The 17,237-nt window shown below is 43.5% G+C and overlaps 1 protein-coding gene across 1 annotated transcript; it reads left to right on the top strand.

Moving 5' to 3' along the window:
- The first annotated feature begins 3,889 nt into the window (after positions 1 to 3,889).
- SLC30A10 (solute carrier family 30 member 10) lies at positions 3,890 to 14,599 on the top strand. Its single transcript, XM_075749294.1, has 4 exons — positions 3,890 to 4,538; positions 4,968 to 5,051; positions 8,634 to 8,870; positions 9,614 to 14,599. Exons 1-4 carry the CDS (start codon positions 4,040 to 4,042, stop codon positions 10,087 to 10,089), a joined length of 1,296 nt encoding a protein of 431 aa, XP_075605409.1. The 5' UTR covers positions 3,890 to 4,039; the 3' UTR covers positions 10,090 to 14,599.
- The last annotated feature ends 2,638 nt before the right edge of the window (positions 14,600 to 17,237 follow it).

The following is a 17,237-nucleotide window of genomic DNA, read 5'->3' as shown; positions in this document are numbered from 1 at the left end:
CTAATACAAGAACTATATCAAATGAAACTAACTGGATCCAGGTTCAAAACAAAGAGAAAGAGATGATTCTTCACACCATGGGTAGATGACGTGTGGAGCTTGTTGCCAAGCAATGTTGAATTCTACATCAGTGAGTGAAAGGCTGGACAAGTACATGGAAGAGAAATCCATTGACAGCTACTAACTACAGAGATACCTAGCTCAGAAACTCACTTGAGCTGACAATACTTGAAGGATGGAAGAGTATTCTGGGAAAGTATCATATATACTTACCCTGCTCCTACTGCTACCTAAGCATCCCCTGATGGCCACAAGTGGGGATAGCCTCTGGGCTAGAGGGTCTGAATGCCAATGACTAAGTGTTAAAAAAATGGTGTGTAAAGAACCTTAAAAACGTGGCATACAGAAATCTTGAAGCTTACGGGAGTGCTTTGCATCTTTGGGGTTCAGAAGGAAAATTGTCTCGTTTGTAAGAATTTTACCAATTCATAAGAATGTTACCAATTCCTGCTCCCGATTAGGATGAGGAAACTGCAATAACAGCTTTTTTAGCAGTATTGTAGCTGAAACTAAAGTTGGCAAATAATTCAGAAATCTAAGGTGTTGGATGACCTTTTCTGTACCTCCTAAGAGTGACTTGTTCAACTCAGCATAGTTAGAAACAGGGAGACTGGGAAAGGTATGTTGATTGTTTTGTTTAACAGTACATAGCTCGCCCGAGCAATCTCAGTCCCGGATGAGTAAGTGGAACTGTAACATTATATTGTTGAATGTCCGCAGTCAGTGTAAAACACACAAGGATGCTAAGCACGCTGCAAAACAATCAGAAATACGGTTCCTTTCTAAAAGGATTCGAGATCAAACGTTCTGATACTGCAAGTGGATCGGTGCAAGCAGAACGATAGTGCCCGCACGGGGGGAAGAGCCGGAGTGAGAACGCTGGTAATGGGGTCGGTGCCTCCTGCGTGCAGGATGGAGACTTTCTTTTGGACTACATGGAAGAAGACCAAGGTGCAAAAGAGCTATGGGGATAGCACACACTTTATTCTGAAGATTGAGCTAAATTAATTATTCTTGTTATTGAAAGCGATGACTTACTGAGCAAGAATGATCAGTGTAGCTGTGTTCAGATGACGCTTTGAGGAGTCATTTGTCTTAACGTGATAGTGGTACCTGGATGAAGAGGGCCAGGGAGGCTTGTATGCACAGTGGGGTCAGCAAAAGCTTGGATTTCCTAGAGGCTTTCTGAGCAGCCGTAGCGTGAAGGGAAGGGCGCTTATGCGGGTAAAGAACTGGTCAGAAGAAGAGAAACAAAAAGCAGGAGAGAATGATCAGTTCCATAAAAATGTTTGCTAAATGTTCAGAAGACAGAAGTGATTCAAATGTGAGGCAGTCCTGGGAAAGGAGTAAAGGAGAGCGTCAGGACCTTTGCTGTGCCCCGGTACGAATCTGTGGCTGACCTGTGTTTTGAAGACTGTGCAGGTTTGGTTCCCTCATCTCAAAAGATGTAGATGGGAATTGGAAACAGTTCAGAGATGGAGCTCTGGTCTAACCCAGCACAGATATTGCTCTGTTCCTATGTCCGTGTGCGGCTTGCAGACTGACGCGGTGTCGGGAACGGCAGGTCGAGATGCGTGAGCTTGACAGGCAGGAGGAGGAGGGAGCTGAGGTTCTGACACGTACTGCTTCTGACTTCTTCAGTGAGTCATCTGCGATTGTGCTCCATGTAAGAGGACTTACTCATAGCCTTATTTGCTGAAAATAATATTTTTAGCAGTGTTTCTTCAAAATAACTGATACTTTTATGTTTTTGAAGTGAGTTCAGGGCTATGACATGTTTTCAGTTTTTTTGTTTGTTTGTTGGTTTTTTTCCTTTTCAAAGAGAATTAATGTATATTTTGCACAGGAGGATTAATGATGTTCCAGCTACTGTATTATACATCTTCCTAAAATAAGAACCCCTGGAAATTCTTTTCAGCTCTGTGCAGGTGCAGCTGGGCTTCAGTGAATGTTTTTGATTGCAAGTGAAGTGCCAGAGGCAGAATTTTCTATCATTAATCGTAGTAAGGAAGATACGGTTTTTATCAGTAGACTAGTTAAGCTTCCTATTACTCTCATATTTTTCTTCTTTTTGTCCTACCTATGTCACACTGCTTTTTATTTGGCACTATTGTTTAAAATCTCTCATCACGTGTTGGTAGATGTAATGCTAAAGCTCAAATGTGCGTTGATGTAGTTATGCCATCTGCTCTCACTATTGTGTTTGTCTTTATGGTAAGGTTCTTTTCAATACATTTATTTTTATGCCTTTGTTAATTTGAATATTGCTGGGTACTTTTCATTGCTTGGGCATTGAATGTGTGAAGGACATGTACGAGAATCTCCAGTTAGTTGGGATTTGTGTTTTTTAGTCCTCGTAGTTACGCAGGACATCATCCCCTCAATGGCTACTGAAGTCCACTCCAGAGCTTACGATACATCTTGGGTTATATGCAAGAAAGGCTTTAGTTGGGTACACATAATTTAGGTGGAATTGAGAGGCCTCATTTAAAAGATGTATTCAAGCAAGGGATCAAACTCAATTAACAGCAGTAACAATGCAATTGCTTCAGAGTTAGAATGAAGAGGAAATTCCCACAGTCTTTAATGAATTTCTGGTTGCAGAGGTAGGTAGGTGGTTTGTTATCTGATAGTGATGTATGCTTTGTCAAGCGTGGTGAAATGTCTGATGTGGCACTTCGGTGGGAATTGTAGTTGCTGAAGCAGTACCTCCAGTACTGGTGTGCCTCTCGCGTAACTGAAATACTCCAGACTCTCGCAGGATATCATCCCAACAAGTCTGGCCGCCTCAGCCCTTAACGCCGCCGCCTGCCGCGCCAGGCCCTGCCCGCTGCCCCGCCAGATGTAATTTTAAGGACATAATTTTCTTTTGGTCTTATGTCTTTGATTCAAGTTTATTATTCTTGGGCCCAGTTTGGATTTTCTTTTTTTACCTACTTCTAAAGTCAAAGATGAAAAAGAATGGTATGATGATCCCAAGTCCAGTCTGGAGCCACTGTAAATCTAGTGAGAACAGCAGTTGGTTTTGAGAATGCCTTAATTTCCCAGCACCTCCTTTGGTCATCCAGTGGCTCCCAACATCTTGAAACGCGGTATTAGTGTCGGGCTCTGTCCTTTTTCCATTTGCATGCAGGGGTGTCACTTTCCCAAGTCATAACGACAAAAAATATTCTACAAATACAAGACAGAGGTTTATGCATTTGTTATGCTTCTTCTAGATTATTCTGCAGGGTAAAAAAAAATGTGTGAAACTAATTTTCTCATAGGCTGACGACAGATTCACGCACACGCAGGTACGCGGCTAGCGGCAGGAAATTACCTGGTTCAGTAGATGGCACTCTACCCTTTGATTTGGCACTGAAGCCATCAATAAAGCACCGAAGGAGTATAATTACTGGATCCGTCACGGACGTTTCACCGTGTTTGGGTAGCGTGGTGGTACCTGGCATCCCGGGGAGCGCGCAGGACAGCCTTTTGGTTTTGTCTGCATGGCTCTGCCTGTCCAAGCGGGCCCTTTCCCAGCCAGCGTGCCAGGTTTGCGCCTTTCCACGGGCGTTTTATTTCCTATTTATTTCGTATTTTATTTATGTCGTATAACCCACGGTCGTTTCTAACGGGGGCTGCGCAGCGGCGGGGGGCGGGCGGGCTCGGGGCTCTCCCGCCGCCCTTCACCCGGGGACGCGGGCAGGGGGCGCCGCGCCGCTGCCGGTGGCGGTCCCGGTGGCGGTCCCGGCCCCGGTCGCGGTGGCGGTGTGGCGGCGGCGGTGGCGGTGGCAGGGCGGGGCGGGGCGGGCGGCCGGCGCCTTCCCCGCGGGGCAGGGCGGCGGGCGGGGCCTGGCGCGGCGGCCGGCGGCGTTAAGGGCTGGGGCGGCCGCACTTGTTGCGGGTTGGCGGCGCCGGCGGCTCGGTGGCCGGGTATGCCTCGGCGCTAGCGCGGAGAGGGGCGCCGGTGGGACCGGCTGCCGCCATTGCCGTCGCCATGGGGCGGTACTCGGGGAAGACGTGCCGCCTCATCTTCATGCTGGTGCTCACCGTCGGCTTTTTCGTAGCCGAGCTGGTGTCGGGCTACCTGGGCAACTCCATCGCGCTGGTGTCCGACTCCTTCAACATGCTGTCAGACCTCATCTCCCTCTGCGTGGGCCTCTCCACGGGGCGCATCGCCCGCCGCAGCCGCCGGGGCCCCCGCGCCACCTACGGCTACAGCCGCGCCGAGGCGGTGGGGGCCCTCAGCAACGCCGTCTTCCTCACCGCCCTGTGCTTCACCATCTTCGTGGAGGCCATCCTCCGCCTCGCCCGGCCCGAGCCCATCGACGACGCCCAGCTGGTGCTCATCGTCGGCACCCTCGGCCTCGCCGTCAACCTCGTGGGGCTCCTCGTCTTCCAGGACTGGGGCGCCTGCTGCCGCCGCCGCCCGCCCGCCCCACCACCTGCACCCGCCGTGCCTGGCGGCACCCCGTCGGGGGAGGTGGATGAAGCAGGTGCCTTTCGGCTGCATCCTCACCGTCCAGCCTTCCCCTCGTGTCCCGCACCTCTCCCCACCCCTCGCACCCTTCCCCATCCCTCCCCGTCCCCTCTATCTCTCCTCTTCGCTCTCGGACCCGCCGAGCTGCCAGACCCGTCCTCTGGGCCCTTTCGGAGCCCCAAACCCACCCGTGGGCCCCCGGGGAATTTCACTGAGCTCACTCAGACACCCACTACCTCTTTCACCTTGTAATTTACACCGGGCTGCTGGGCGTCCCCTCGGGATGGGGGAGGGAGGCATCGCTCAGAGAGCTGCATGGAAAATGATTTGGCTTGGGTTTTGTTTTTTCTCTTGTCATCTTTGAAATAAGTTGGTTTTGAGAAGGATGATGTTTTTTCTGTTTGTAGAACTTATACACAACACAGCGTTTCTTCTTTGAATGCAGGTGATTCACCAAATGACCAAAAAAGCCCTGAAGAGGGGCCTGAGAAGAAAAAAGAGAGAAAGTCTGAAGCCTTGAACATCAGAGGTACAGCATGGGAGTATAATGCTAATACTGTATTAACTTTAAACACTTTCTGGTTTCCATTTCAGGGTTCCCCCCCCCCCCCCCCCCCCCCCCCCCCCCCCCCCCCCCCCCCCCCCCCCCCCCCCCCCCCCCCCCCCCCCCCCAATATCAGTAAGAAAGGGAGCAAAAGCCCAGGACTCTTCTATATGTGTGGACCCATATGTGTATGTATGTTATCTTTAGCAGAAAGGGTTTGGTTGTGTGAAATAGCATGGATAATAATAGTGTGATGCTGATTTGGCTCCAAGTGTGTTTACATTTTGATTATAATTCTTCAGAAAGAGTGCGGCTGAACTTTTTGGAAAGGAGACAAAGCCTCTTGCACTAAGCTCCTGTCACTAGAGGCCTTATAGGAAGGTAAAGCAGGTATCTATGAGGCACTTCTTTGAGTGTCACTGCTATAGTAGTTGAGCAGTTTTCAACTTTAAAATGCTTTTGGGCAGAAAACAGAATTTCTTTAAATCCTGAGGTTAAAAATGCTTTGTAGTCAGCATGAGGAAAAAGGTGCTGAAACTGGTGCTTCAGCACAGTGTTTTTACAGGTCCTTGAACTGTGAACCTGTCCCTGAGACAGAGTCTGTGACAGTATCAACCCTTCTTACGTTGTAATTTGGCTGGCCTCTGGCTATCTGCAGAGTGAAACTGCGTAGCTGCTTCTAGGAATATATTAACCAAGCGTCTCACTCCCTCTCTGTGTAGGTGTTTATAGGCATACACATGTACATACCTATTCTGAGCAGAGCCAAGAGCAGTTATCTTTGAGTACATTAAACATTGAGTTTGTCCCTCAAAGAAAGGGCTGTCAGAAAGCTGAAACATGATGGTCGTTTCAGGCTTCTTATGGTCACCTATCAGCATCTAATACTCCTCCAAAGTCGTGTAAGTCGGCAGCACATGAATTCAACTTAAAGAGGTTGATGTTGCAGTCAGGCTCTTGGGTTTGTGTTTTTTTGGGGTTTTTTTGGTGTGTGTCTGTCTACGTGTCTTTCAAAAGCATTTTCAGAGTTACATGAATGTGTCTGTAAGGGAAGACACTTTGGAAACAAACCATGTGCTAGAGCCACAACACTTTCCTGAATGTCTAGAAATTGGTGTCACCGGATGTTATGGCATTATAGTGGTAAGATTATTGGAGCAGGAAAAGCAAGCTGTCACTTTCAGGGATGGAGGAGAGAAGGATAAGAAACCGATGACTGTATTTTAGAGAAAGCCTTACTTGCCTAAATGACAGTGCTTAGGCAGGATGGTGCTGGAAACTTTCAAAAAGGTCTGAAGGATAAAGAATTTTCTACTGGTCATTTTAAGATACCTGTCGTCTTTGATTATTAAAATGAGACTTTTTCTCTAAGTGCTACTTCAACTTTTATATGTCATCTTTGCAAAATCTGTTTTTATTGTCCTTACAAATATTCCTTGCTTCTTTCACCAGTGTTACAGATACGTGTCTTTAACATTCTGATTCAAAATCTATGTTTTTTCTTTGCTGCTGTAAGTTACATAGCTATACTTCATAATCACTTGGCAAAAAATTCTGTACATTGTAGAATTAGAGCCTCCCTGAAAAACGTGGCTGGACAAAAAGGATTGGTGGAGGAATTGGTTCCTTGATTTTTAAAAGTGGTAGGAACAGGAATCCGGACATTCTGCCTGATGAGGTTAATTATTGTCATGCAAAATTATTCCTTTTGTTTCTTGAGCATACGCAGAGTAGTTCAGACTTTCCAACACAAGCTGTTGGAAGCTATGCATTACCTATGGTCTTACCATACTGACTTTATTTATTAAAAATTAATTTTCGGTCCCATTTTATAACTGTAGCTTTTGGGGGTCTGTAGGGAAATGGGTTCATTTCTGTCTAGGCCCTCATTGTGTGATGCGTAACCAAGACGTACATATTAACAATGTTAATAATGTAAAATAAGCATTTTCCAAATTCCATATTCACAATTCACAATTTGTCATAATTCTGACATGCTTTTTTTTTTTTTTTTTTTTCTTCTTAATTCAAAAGAAGACTTTCTGGAACAGTTTCCTGTTCTTTTTAAGCTGTGCTCTCCAGTTAGCTGCCTTGGCAATTGCATGCTGCCTGTCCCTCTTGTTGGTGCAATAGCTGATAGCCCATGCTGAATCGGGATTATTTGTAAATGAAAAGGAAACACTGCAACACTGTTAGGAGGAGTAAAGCCCCGCTGGAGTCTGCCAAAGGGCGCAGAACATGCCTGACTCCAGCAGAAAGAGCTGCCCTCACTGAAAGTTCGTACTTTCTTATCTGACCCGAGTGATTCGGAGGAACTCCAGTGGTTATTGCCTTCATTTCTCACGCTGAAGATCAATGTTCACGCAAACAGCAGCACAGGCACCGCTCTAGGTCTAATCCAGTGTCCAGCATCACCAGAGACTCAAAACTCTTTGCTGTGTTGTTAATAAATTTCAGAGGCAGCCTTTTACAGCTTCTCCAGCCCAGAGGAAGTGATTAGATTGGAGTGAAGCTCTTGAAAGTGCTTGTGATAAGGACGTTAAAAGGAGATGGTCCATTTTATTCTCTCACAGGCTCCGAATAAAAAGTATTGACCAAGAAATTAACTTTGTATAGTTAGAGATGTTATGAATTAGGCATGGGTTGGAATGAAGTCTGCGTCTGAACAGTAAGGACTGACAAAACTGGAGTGCATTTGAGCAATGACAGGAAGAGGGAAGGCTATGTAAAGTAATTTGAAAAGAAAAAAATGGAAAAAAAATGAGTTTTTAGATTATTGTAACTTTATAGCAGGAAAGCCACTTTTGTTATTGTAGTTGAAAGGGCAGCTAAAAATGTTTTGTGTCTTTACCTTTTGTGTGAAATCTATGTATAGATGTAGAAAGTGGTACCCAGCGTTCCTCTCAATTTAGAGTAGTCCAGGCACACATTAAACCATGGTGTCCGTGTGACTAACTCTCCAACCAGATTCTGATTTTTTTGGGGGGGTCTGAGGGCTAGTAGTGTTGGTCGGGCAAGGTTTAATATGACTAGTAATCAAGCTTGATCCAAAACTTGGAGTTTGAGGCCATTTGGAGCCATGGGAATGGGCTTAGGTTTCACTTAGGTAATTTTTCAGATTTCAACAGTGTCATAGAAACTGATGGAGGAGAATAACTGTTACTGGGCTGAGGCTCTCCTAGCTTCCAGGGTACAACAGATACATTTAGTCATCAATTTTTAATTGAGAATTGAGATTTAATGTGCCAGGATCTGTTAATAATATGCAGGCATTTAAGCAAACGCATTTTACGTTGCCATGGCATTGCAGTTGGATTGCAGTTGCTAGCATACCCTACATATTTAATAATGCATCCCACTTAAGCAGCTGCGGTTCAGAGTCAGTATTTCCCTTGCTGTTTTGTTCTGAAAGCTGTTTTTGAAAACTTAAGTGATGACATTGGTGCTTGGAATATTGCGTTTTTCATGGGAAGTAGAACAGGCTTGAAAAATGCAGCTTTAGTCTCCTTCTCCTCCCAAAAAACCTCCACAACAACCCACTAATGGAAATTGTGCCATTTCTTTCAGGTGTTCTTTTGCATGTTATGGGAGATGCACTTGGATCTGTGGTCGTGGTAGTTGCTGCTACAATCTTCCATATACTTCCTTTGGGGAATGCTCCGTGTAATTGGCAGTGCTACATCGATCCAAGCCTGACAATAATTATGGTGTTCATCATCTTGTCTTCTGCATTCCCGCTTATCAAGGAGACCTCAACTATTTTGTTGCAGATGGTTCCCAAAGGTGTTAATATGCAAGTACTGAGTAAGTCAAATTTGTTGTTGAAATGCTATTAATTTTAATGATATATTTCAATGCATATGTTATTTCTGGAGTGACATGTTTGGATTATTTACTCATAATAGCTCTAAATTCTCAAGAACTGTGAGAAATAGTCACATGGCTGTGTCCTAGCAACATGACTCAAATCTCTCTGGATTAGTTAAAGCATGCATTTTGAGAATGTGGTATTCCAACAATACATCAAAAATACCAGGTCTTGAGCTGTTAATGCTTTGTGTGGGGTGTTTGTGAGAGAAACAACACTGAATTACAATATTTTCCAACCCTGCAGCGGCTTCTTCCAAAACACCTCAGAAATTTCCATTAAGGCTGGTAAATTTTCTAGCTCTGGCATTGTTCGCACTGGTTAATTGTGGGGTAGCACTGGTTATTTCCAGAATTCCAGCATGCTCAGGGCTAAAGGAACCAGGAGATGTGGGGTCTCGGCCGAGGAAGTGATGCTCTAATGTTTTTTCTGTGAACGGCTGGTAAATTGCCATTAGGGAGCCTGAGGGATGGGGGGAACCCTAAAGGAAAAGTGGCCTGCTCTTGTGGTCATCTGGAGGCTGAACTGAAGGCAGCTGGGAATAGACATGTTTTACCAAGTACAGCTCTTTTAAAAAGATAGTTTGGAGACTGCTGCTTTCAGATAGGGCTCTGAATGGGAAAGCTAGTAATTAGCCAGTACACCAAAACCTCTAATATCTTTCTCTTATGTCTTCCAGCTGACAGACTAGCTCGTGTACCAGGGGTTAGCAGCCTTCATGAGGTGCACGTTTGGGAGCTTGCAGGTGGGAAGAATATTGCTACTCTTCATATCAAGTGCCAAACCCCTACTGATTACCAAGATGCTGCTTATAAAATACGGAAGGTTTTCCACGAAGCAGGGATCCATTCTGTGACCATCCAGCCCGAGTACATTGACCACAAGACCTCCCAGCTACTGTGCAGCTCGCCCTGCATCTCAAAAGCTTGTGACTCTCAGCTGTGCTGCAGTCAGCGGGAGCCCCCCCTGGCTAAAACTAATGGCTATACTGAGAAAAACGATAGTTGCCTTTCTGCACTGCATAAAGACAATGGTTCAAGTAAAAATGATATCGAAATCCCTATCGAGTACCCACTGGCAGAGGATAGCGTTAAAAACGTGAAAAATTGTGGCGTGTCAGATAACAAATCACAGTTGAGTAGTACACGACTTTAGGCAATTCCCTCTACTCCGCGTCATGTTTTCATAGAACAAACATATCCTGGCTGGGAAGGGGGTCATCGGTGGTTGTAGCTGAAGTTGGTGTGGCAAAAAGATTTCTGTGCTTTAGCTGTAAACCAAAATACACCTAAACCCCCCTTGTATCTGAAATGAGGATTAATATTTCCACAAAGGGTGTTGCATTCATCTAAGATTTTTCTGATACAGCCTAACCCAGTTCCTTACCAAACTACGTGTGAGTTTCTGTCGTTAGAAATTTTGTATTGCTGTCTGCACTGATGCTTGCAGTTAATGGCCAGTGGCACTGGGAATGAAACTCTGGCCTTTTCTGCTGAAGTGAGCTGTTTCCTGAAAGCCCTGTGGCCAGTTCATGATTGTACTGGGCTGAAGTACTGTATATTTATAAAGGACTTCAGTAGAGATGCTTTACTGATCCTTAAAACCCATTTTTGCATAGACAGTTCATGTTTAACAGTAACGCTTGTGCTTCTGGCCAGTGGGGTTTTGTGAGTGAAATTGTGTCTGAGGGGCAGGGGAAGCACTCAGGAATTTTGACTTGCATTGTTTTCTTGATTGACTCCTGTATTGAGGGACAGAGCAGAAGCTGGTCTTGCTTCTCTGCTAGTAATACTGGAGTCTTAGCCTAATCACAGATAAGTATGCTAAAGAATGGACTTCTTGTCATGAAAGCAAAGAAATACTTACTAACGTTGTCTGTACTGATTTAGCAAATGGAAATGCAAGCAGTCATCCAGTTAACTTTTATCTTGTTCACTGTTGTGATTGTACAACTCCTTTTTTTTTTAAAATTTTTATTTTTATTTTTTGTCCTGGCAGCAGAAATTACAATAGCAACGGTCTTAATTCATCATTGTGTGGGATGATTGCAGTATCTTTAACACTGAGTATCTGTCATTATTCATGCTGAATAAATAAGCTAATGTGTTTGTTATGAACAGCTAAAATTCTGCAGTTCTATTATTAAGACACAATTTAATATTGTATTAATTAAGAAAGTCCCTTTAAAGTTTTATATGCAGTATTATCACTTGGAGGAAGCTTTAAAAAATATTACAGGGAATTTTTCCTTGTTTAGTCTTGATTATTGTTAATTTGTTTTAAAGGTCTAAGCCCTCTCCTCTGCCCTGCCCTTCCTCCCCCTGCCCAAAGGTGTATTTCAAAGTGTATTTAATGAAGCAGTTCCTTTATCTTTTTTGCTGCTTGCCTTTTTTTCAAGGCATGCAAGGGATGCTCTAAGGAAAACAAGATGACGTGCCCTGTCACCAGTGCTGGATTTAGGTCAGGTCTGTTCTCCAGGTTTCTCGTAGAGGAGACCCCACTACCTAATCCACGCGGAGTGTAGTGCTTAGCCTCACCGGCTATGCAGACCAGATCCAGAAGCTTTCAAATACATTTTGCTCACAACAGTAGCCTTTCAATGGTCTGTGTGGCCTGGGCAGGCTGTTTTATTCATTTATTTATGGGGACCTCTCTATAAAATAGCGGTGTCTTTACCTCAGGGACACCTTAATAGAAAGGGAAAATTGATTTCCTGCCTGGGCTGGGACCATACCTGGACCTCCTTGTATGGCTGGCTAGAAAGCAGCTGACTCCTTATTAATAAGGACGGTTACATTAAGTCAATGAATATTAAAACACACAGCAAGCTATTTCACTGCTTGAAAAATGGTATTTACTGAAGTAGCGATTGCAGTCTAAATAGCACATTTCTAGATTTGTAGGTACCCCTTTTGAACAGACTCTTGGGTGAATTAATCTATTTTATAGCATTCCATCATAAGTGTCTATTATATAAATTAAACTATGTGTTAGTATAATTAAAAGCTTGAGCCTCCAGTCTGTTTGAGTCTGTTGGCAGCAGCAGCAGCGGTGAAAGCAGCAGGATCTTGCTTGGCAGTTGTTGCACGAATTAATGTAAATCCGGAAACATTTTAAGAATTGCTCTGTCTTTTAAAAGCGTGTGGCGTAAAGTAAGACAGCCCTTTCTTCGGTTCTTTTTGTCCTTATTTTCATCTATGATGATGTTTCAATGTCAGGGTTTAGATGTAAATAACAAATATATTTATAGGTTTTTTTGAGAACTGGAATAGAAAGCTCCCAAAATAACTTGCTTCCCAGATATCCTCTAAACCAAGCACCCTTTCATAATTATGCATTTGTGTCTTAAATCAGGTAATCTTTTTATATGTACATTTTATTAAATGGTTGAAAGATGGAATGGCAGTATTGTTTATTCTGGAATTAGAGAAAACTAGTATGCGTAACGTTGAGGCATTTGACAAAATGGACCGTCTTTTTCTTTATCCTTCCAGTGTTTGTTAAAACTGTGATTATCTATTTTTTAAGTTTTTAAAAGTGTTGTAACCTGAAATTACAATGAAGTAACATTCTTAAAGATTTTTCTTGTCTGGTTGAAAGTACTGTAATTGTTGCCTGTGAATAAATAGGAAAATACCAGGGATTAAAGAAGTCTTCAGGTCTAGAAAACAAGCAGATTTAAAATTTGCTTTATTACTTAAGCAAGCAAAACCAACAGAGCTGTATTATTTATGAGGTGAACTTTGTTTTTTCTGTGTAGAGACTTTCAGGGTATCCAAATAAGGTTTCTGACCCAGCATCCTTGTTTTCCTTTGAGTCCAGGAAGAAAATATTTTTTTCTTCTGTTTGAAGTGTTTCACAACTCAGCTCTACTGGGTGACCCCTCTCTACTGCTGTAGACTTCATTCCCATCAGTGTGTGTTTTGTACTGGCTTATTTCCCTTCAGTTTTTGGCATATCTCTTCTAATTCTCTTGAAGTAAACTTACCTCATTTTGAAATAGAGTATATTTCAGTAGTTGCCCTTATCTATGGGCACTTGCTCTAAATTCAGTTTTTAGTGTATTGCACTGTTAAAAAATCTCTTTTCTGGCCTCTTCAGCTTAATTGCTTTTTCCCCCCTTCCAATTCAGTAATGTAAAATTTCTGACGATTGCAGGTTGATTGTGCTACCCTGTCCTCTTCAATTACTCCCTTCTGATTGCAACATTATGGCATTCCGTTTCTCTTGCAGTGGTTGCCCCGATCTGTCAATCGCTGCCTGATTTTCAACCGGATTTCCAGCCTCTGTGGCCCTCTGATCCATAGCCAGTCATACATGTGACCTAGTTGTATGACAACAAAACGTTTGCTAGCCTTGGCAGATAGTTTTGGAGCAAGAGTGAAATCATGAATGAATTAACCTGGCACTGAATGCAAAAGCAATTTACTGGCCTTCATCAGCCATCGCCCTTTTCTTAAAGTGAATTCAATTGTTTTGTCACCTTTCGTATGTTATCCTTTAACCAAACATGTCAATTTGGTAGTTAATTTTTCCTTCTTCTGTAACTCTCTAAATGCAGATCTTGCCTTTGCTTTTCTATGTAAAGAAAAATAACTGATGCTATTTTGGGGAGTATTGCCTTTGTTTTGCCAAATTTTCAGTTGACTTCCTTCTCCTTGTGTTCTGACTTTGACTTGTAGTGCAACCGTGGTTCTTTCCTCATAATGTTTTTCTTATTTTTTGTCTCTTCAATAAAAACAGTATGGTTTTGCTAGCCTTCTGGTCATGGTGATGTACCTATAATACAGTTTAGAAATACCTCTTTTATGCACCGGTTTAATTTTTGCACTCCATTTAATTTAAATTCACTCGCTTTCTGGTTTTGCTTTGTGATACATTTCACCATTGCAAACTGCTTTTTGATCTTGTTTAGTTCTTCCTAATCTTCCCCCCTGCCTGTACCTGATTACAGCACGCACTGTCCTGAATGCTCCCTTTTATTCTGAACTTTGAAGGGAATATGCTGGCATCCAAATTTTCCCCGAAGTGAAGTTCACCACCCAAGGTCTATGGATGGCTACTCCAAGGACTGTTTTATGTCCTGTGATCTGTGTCAAAGTGTTGTCTAAGTAGTCATCCTGAGAGATATATATTTAAATTCTTTATAAATACTCCACCGGAACCAACTTTTTAAAGAAAGTTGGTTTCTAAGCCTGAGAAGGTATAATGAAATCACTATGGTTCATTAGTCGTTCATTAACACCTTAGGGGGAAGCTTGGATCCCTAATTGGAAAGCAGATAAAAGGGACGTTTCTGAAAAGATAATCCAAACACTATGAAGATTTCTGTAGGTTCTGCTACTTGCTCTGCTGTACAGTGGAAGCACTTTCGGTGTTAAATACTTTATTTGAACAGTGATACCTTGATATGAGGATGCCACTGTATAAAGTTGTTACATTTATGGAGTTGTGTTGCTTAAAAGTTTCCTCCAGTTTTTCTGTTCATTATGTGATTTAAATAATGTGCCAAAATGTAATTTCCATGATTGCTGAATCAATGAATGGAAAATCTCACTGTGGTTTTATTAACTTAGTGAAAAATTACTTAAAGTTTTATGTACAGTTATATTTTTTTCAAAATGAAGTTTGAATGTCTTGTAAATAAAGTGTATTTTTAAATAAACCCGTTGTCCTGAGCTTGGTGTATGTTAGCAATAGGGAGCTTGTGTCAGTTTGGATAATTTGAAGACTTTTGTATGAGTAAAGTTTGCTTTTAACCTGTGAGCTTGTTAATGTCAGGATTAAAACAGCACACTCCAAATCTTTTTCTTCTTGTCCTAAAGCGGTGTTTTTCAACATTTATTAATCCAAGCATTACTTTCTCTCTTTGAAAAGAAATGCCAGCATCACCTGGGCAGCATTGCTGTGATGGTTTTCATGTGCAAGCAATAACAGGTTATGACCGTAATGCTTAAACAGGTTATAAACCATCAGCTCTCCAGAGAAGTCACTAGAGCAGCCCTGTAGGTTTGTGGCTGAGCTTCTCTCTGCTGAAGTGTGGTCAAAGTTTAACGCTTTTAAGCTTAAAGTGTGGTCCCTTGCTGTGATGGGTTTATCTTCTTCTTTCAGTGGGGTAGCTAACATGCTTGTGGTCAGTAGCAGGCATTTGAATAACCATGAAGCGATATCGACTACTTCTATATTATTAAATTAAATTTACCTGGGGATATTTCAGGGCATAGTGAACAACTTGAATAGAAGAGCTTGCATCTATGCTTGTCAAATGCCATCCACTTCAAAAGAGGGTGGCTCCGTGCTGATGGCTAAGCGAGATTGGGCCCTTGACTCTGGACTGTGCCCGGGAATGGCTTGGGGGAGCAGTAATTGCCACAGGCCATGAAACGCTTGAACAGCTTGCTAATACACATGATTATGGTTCATCTCCAGTCACTGTTTAATTTGCTAATATTAATGAGGCCTTTGGTCCTTGAGCCTCTGCGCTGTTTTGCAAGGTAACGTTACCTGCAGAGAGAAAAGGCGATGAAGCCGGTGGTGGTTTCTTGGGATCAGGGGTCGAAAGGTTTCCTCGCTTTCTGCACCTACGTGGTGCTGTATCAGTGTGCAGGGTGAGCTGGGAGGTGAAAGGCTGCCTGGATCAGCAGTGCAGTCAGCAGATAATGCTATCATCACGGCTGCTTGCATGGCTCTGGAAACAAAAGGTGCAAGGCAAATGGCACGTTTGATATGGCGTTGCACTTTGCTTTACCTCCTTCGAGTCCTAGTACGTTTATTTTTTTTCAGCATTCACCCATGTTTAATAAAGCTCTGTGTCTGTTTAACCACATACTGCTGACCACCCTGTTGTGAGGAGACGGAAACAGAACTACAGCACAAGGCTTTGGGGTACGTATGGGAAAATTAACCCATAAAGACATTATACAGGTCATTGAAATGGCACAGGAAGTCCATAGCTTAGTGTACAGAAAGTTTTGTAAGTAAGGGATTTCATAATTCAAGAGAGAAAACAACTCTTTTTTCAATATATACCTTAAAAATCAATCTTGTAAAAAGCATCTGATGTGGGTGAGATGATCCCCCAAGTTTTAAAACAGCAGTACAACAGGTGGTGGGACATGAGCACGAGTGCCATGACATCTTGCAGAACAGCGCTTGCTTTAATTAGCTATTTCTCTTTAAAATTGCCATATGAAGTAGGGATGGCAGTTTGTCTGCGTGCCCTGGTTTCCTTCGCTTGCCTGAATTGTTCACAGAAAGTGTTTTCCTACAGCACGGTCTGGCTTAAGAGCCCAGCAGCGTGCAGGGTCTACCCTGTGACGAAACATCCGCCGGCAGCGCAGCGCCTGCAGCTCTCGCGCTGCCGGTTGCACGCTTCAAGCATTTGCACCCAAATAGTTTTGGGGACATGGCCATCAGGGCATCACTTTTCTACTTGTGAACGTTTCTGGCATTGTGTAATTTCTAAGAGTGTAAGTAGGTGTTCGGTCAGCCCTGAATTGTCTGGGTGTACCTTGATACGTCACAGCAGAGGGAGATAATCAGGGCCCCCAAAATAACCGTGAACCTTTGCGTGGTCCCGAAAGGAGCCCCAGCCCTCACTGAGGAGCGAGAGGGTCCTGCTTCTCCTCCAGCTTGCAGTGGTGGAGCAGACCTGTCCCTGTGCTGCAGCAAAGGGACATCATGCATCCCCCAGCAGAAATCACTTCAGCCGCCCCCGGGGAAGGGTTCGCTGAGGCTTGCAGAGAGGGAAGAGTGGGAACCGGTGCAGCTCCCTCGGTGACCCCCAAAACCCTGTTCTCTGAGTACCAGCTGTGATTTCAAGCACAGTTTCTGAGGCCATCCAGAAGTGGGCAGTGGTGTATACATCTTCTTTCTGCCTCCTACTCCTGGGTGCTTTTCACGTGAGAGGAATGGACTTACTTGGAAAAGTGTTGAGGATTTTTTACAATTATTTCCCTTAATTCCCATTGTCTCCAGATGTGAGCTTCTTCATTTGTTTGCAATAACTCTAATTTGCCTCTGTGCTTTAGTATCTGAAATATGAAATCTCATCTTAACCGACCAGCTCCTTACATTCACAGTCACAGTAAGTCCATTTACCCCTGAAAAGTAACACTGGCTCATCTTTTATGCTAATGTGCTGGTGCTGTTGTGTCTGCACTGAAAAGAAAGGAAAAAACAAAGGCAGAGATCCCTAGGGCAATGAAGTTCTATAAATGATGAAATGGATTATGCTTCCTCCTGGTTGTAAGGCAGGGTACTGCTCCTCCAGGAAGCAAACTGATCATTTTGGGTTAGTGGTT

This window comes from Balearica regulorum, chromosome 3 (assembly GCF_011004875.1).
Source record: "Balearica regulorum gibbericeps isolate bBalReg1 chromosome 3, bBalReg1.pri, whole genome shotgun sequence".
Lineage (NCBI taxonomy): Eukaryota > Metazoa > Chordata > Aves > Gruiformes > Gruidae > Balearica > Balearica regulorum.
Note: the sequence above shows the minus strand (reverse complement) of the source record. Positions and strands in the feature narration are given on the sequence as shown.

Excerpts from the sequence above, each read along its gene's own strand:
- SLC30A10 (XM_075749294.1), top strand. The coding sequence starts at position 4,040 with ATGGGGCGGTACTCGGGGAAGACGTGCCGCCTCATCTTCATGCTGGTG. Across the intron at positions 5,052-8,633 it reads TGAAGCCTTGAACATCAGAG|GTGTTCTTTTGCATGTTATG; the intron begins GTACAGCATGGG and ends CATTTCTTTCAG. Across the intron at positions 8,871-9,613 it reads TGTTAATATGCAAGTACTGA|CTGACAGACTAGCTCGTGTA; the intron begins GTAAGTCAAATT and ends TATGTCTTCCAG.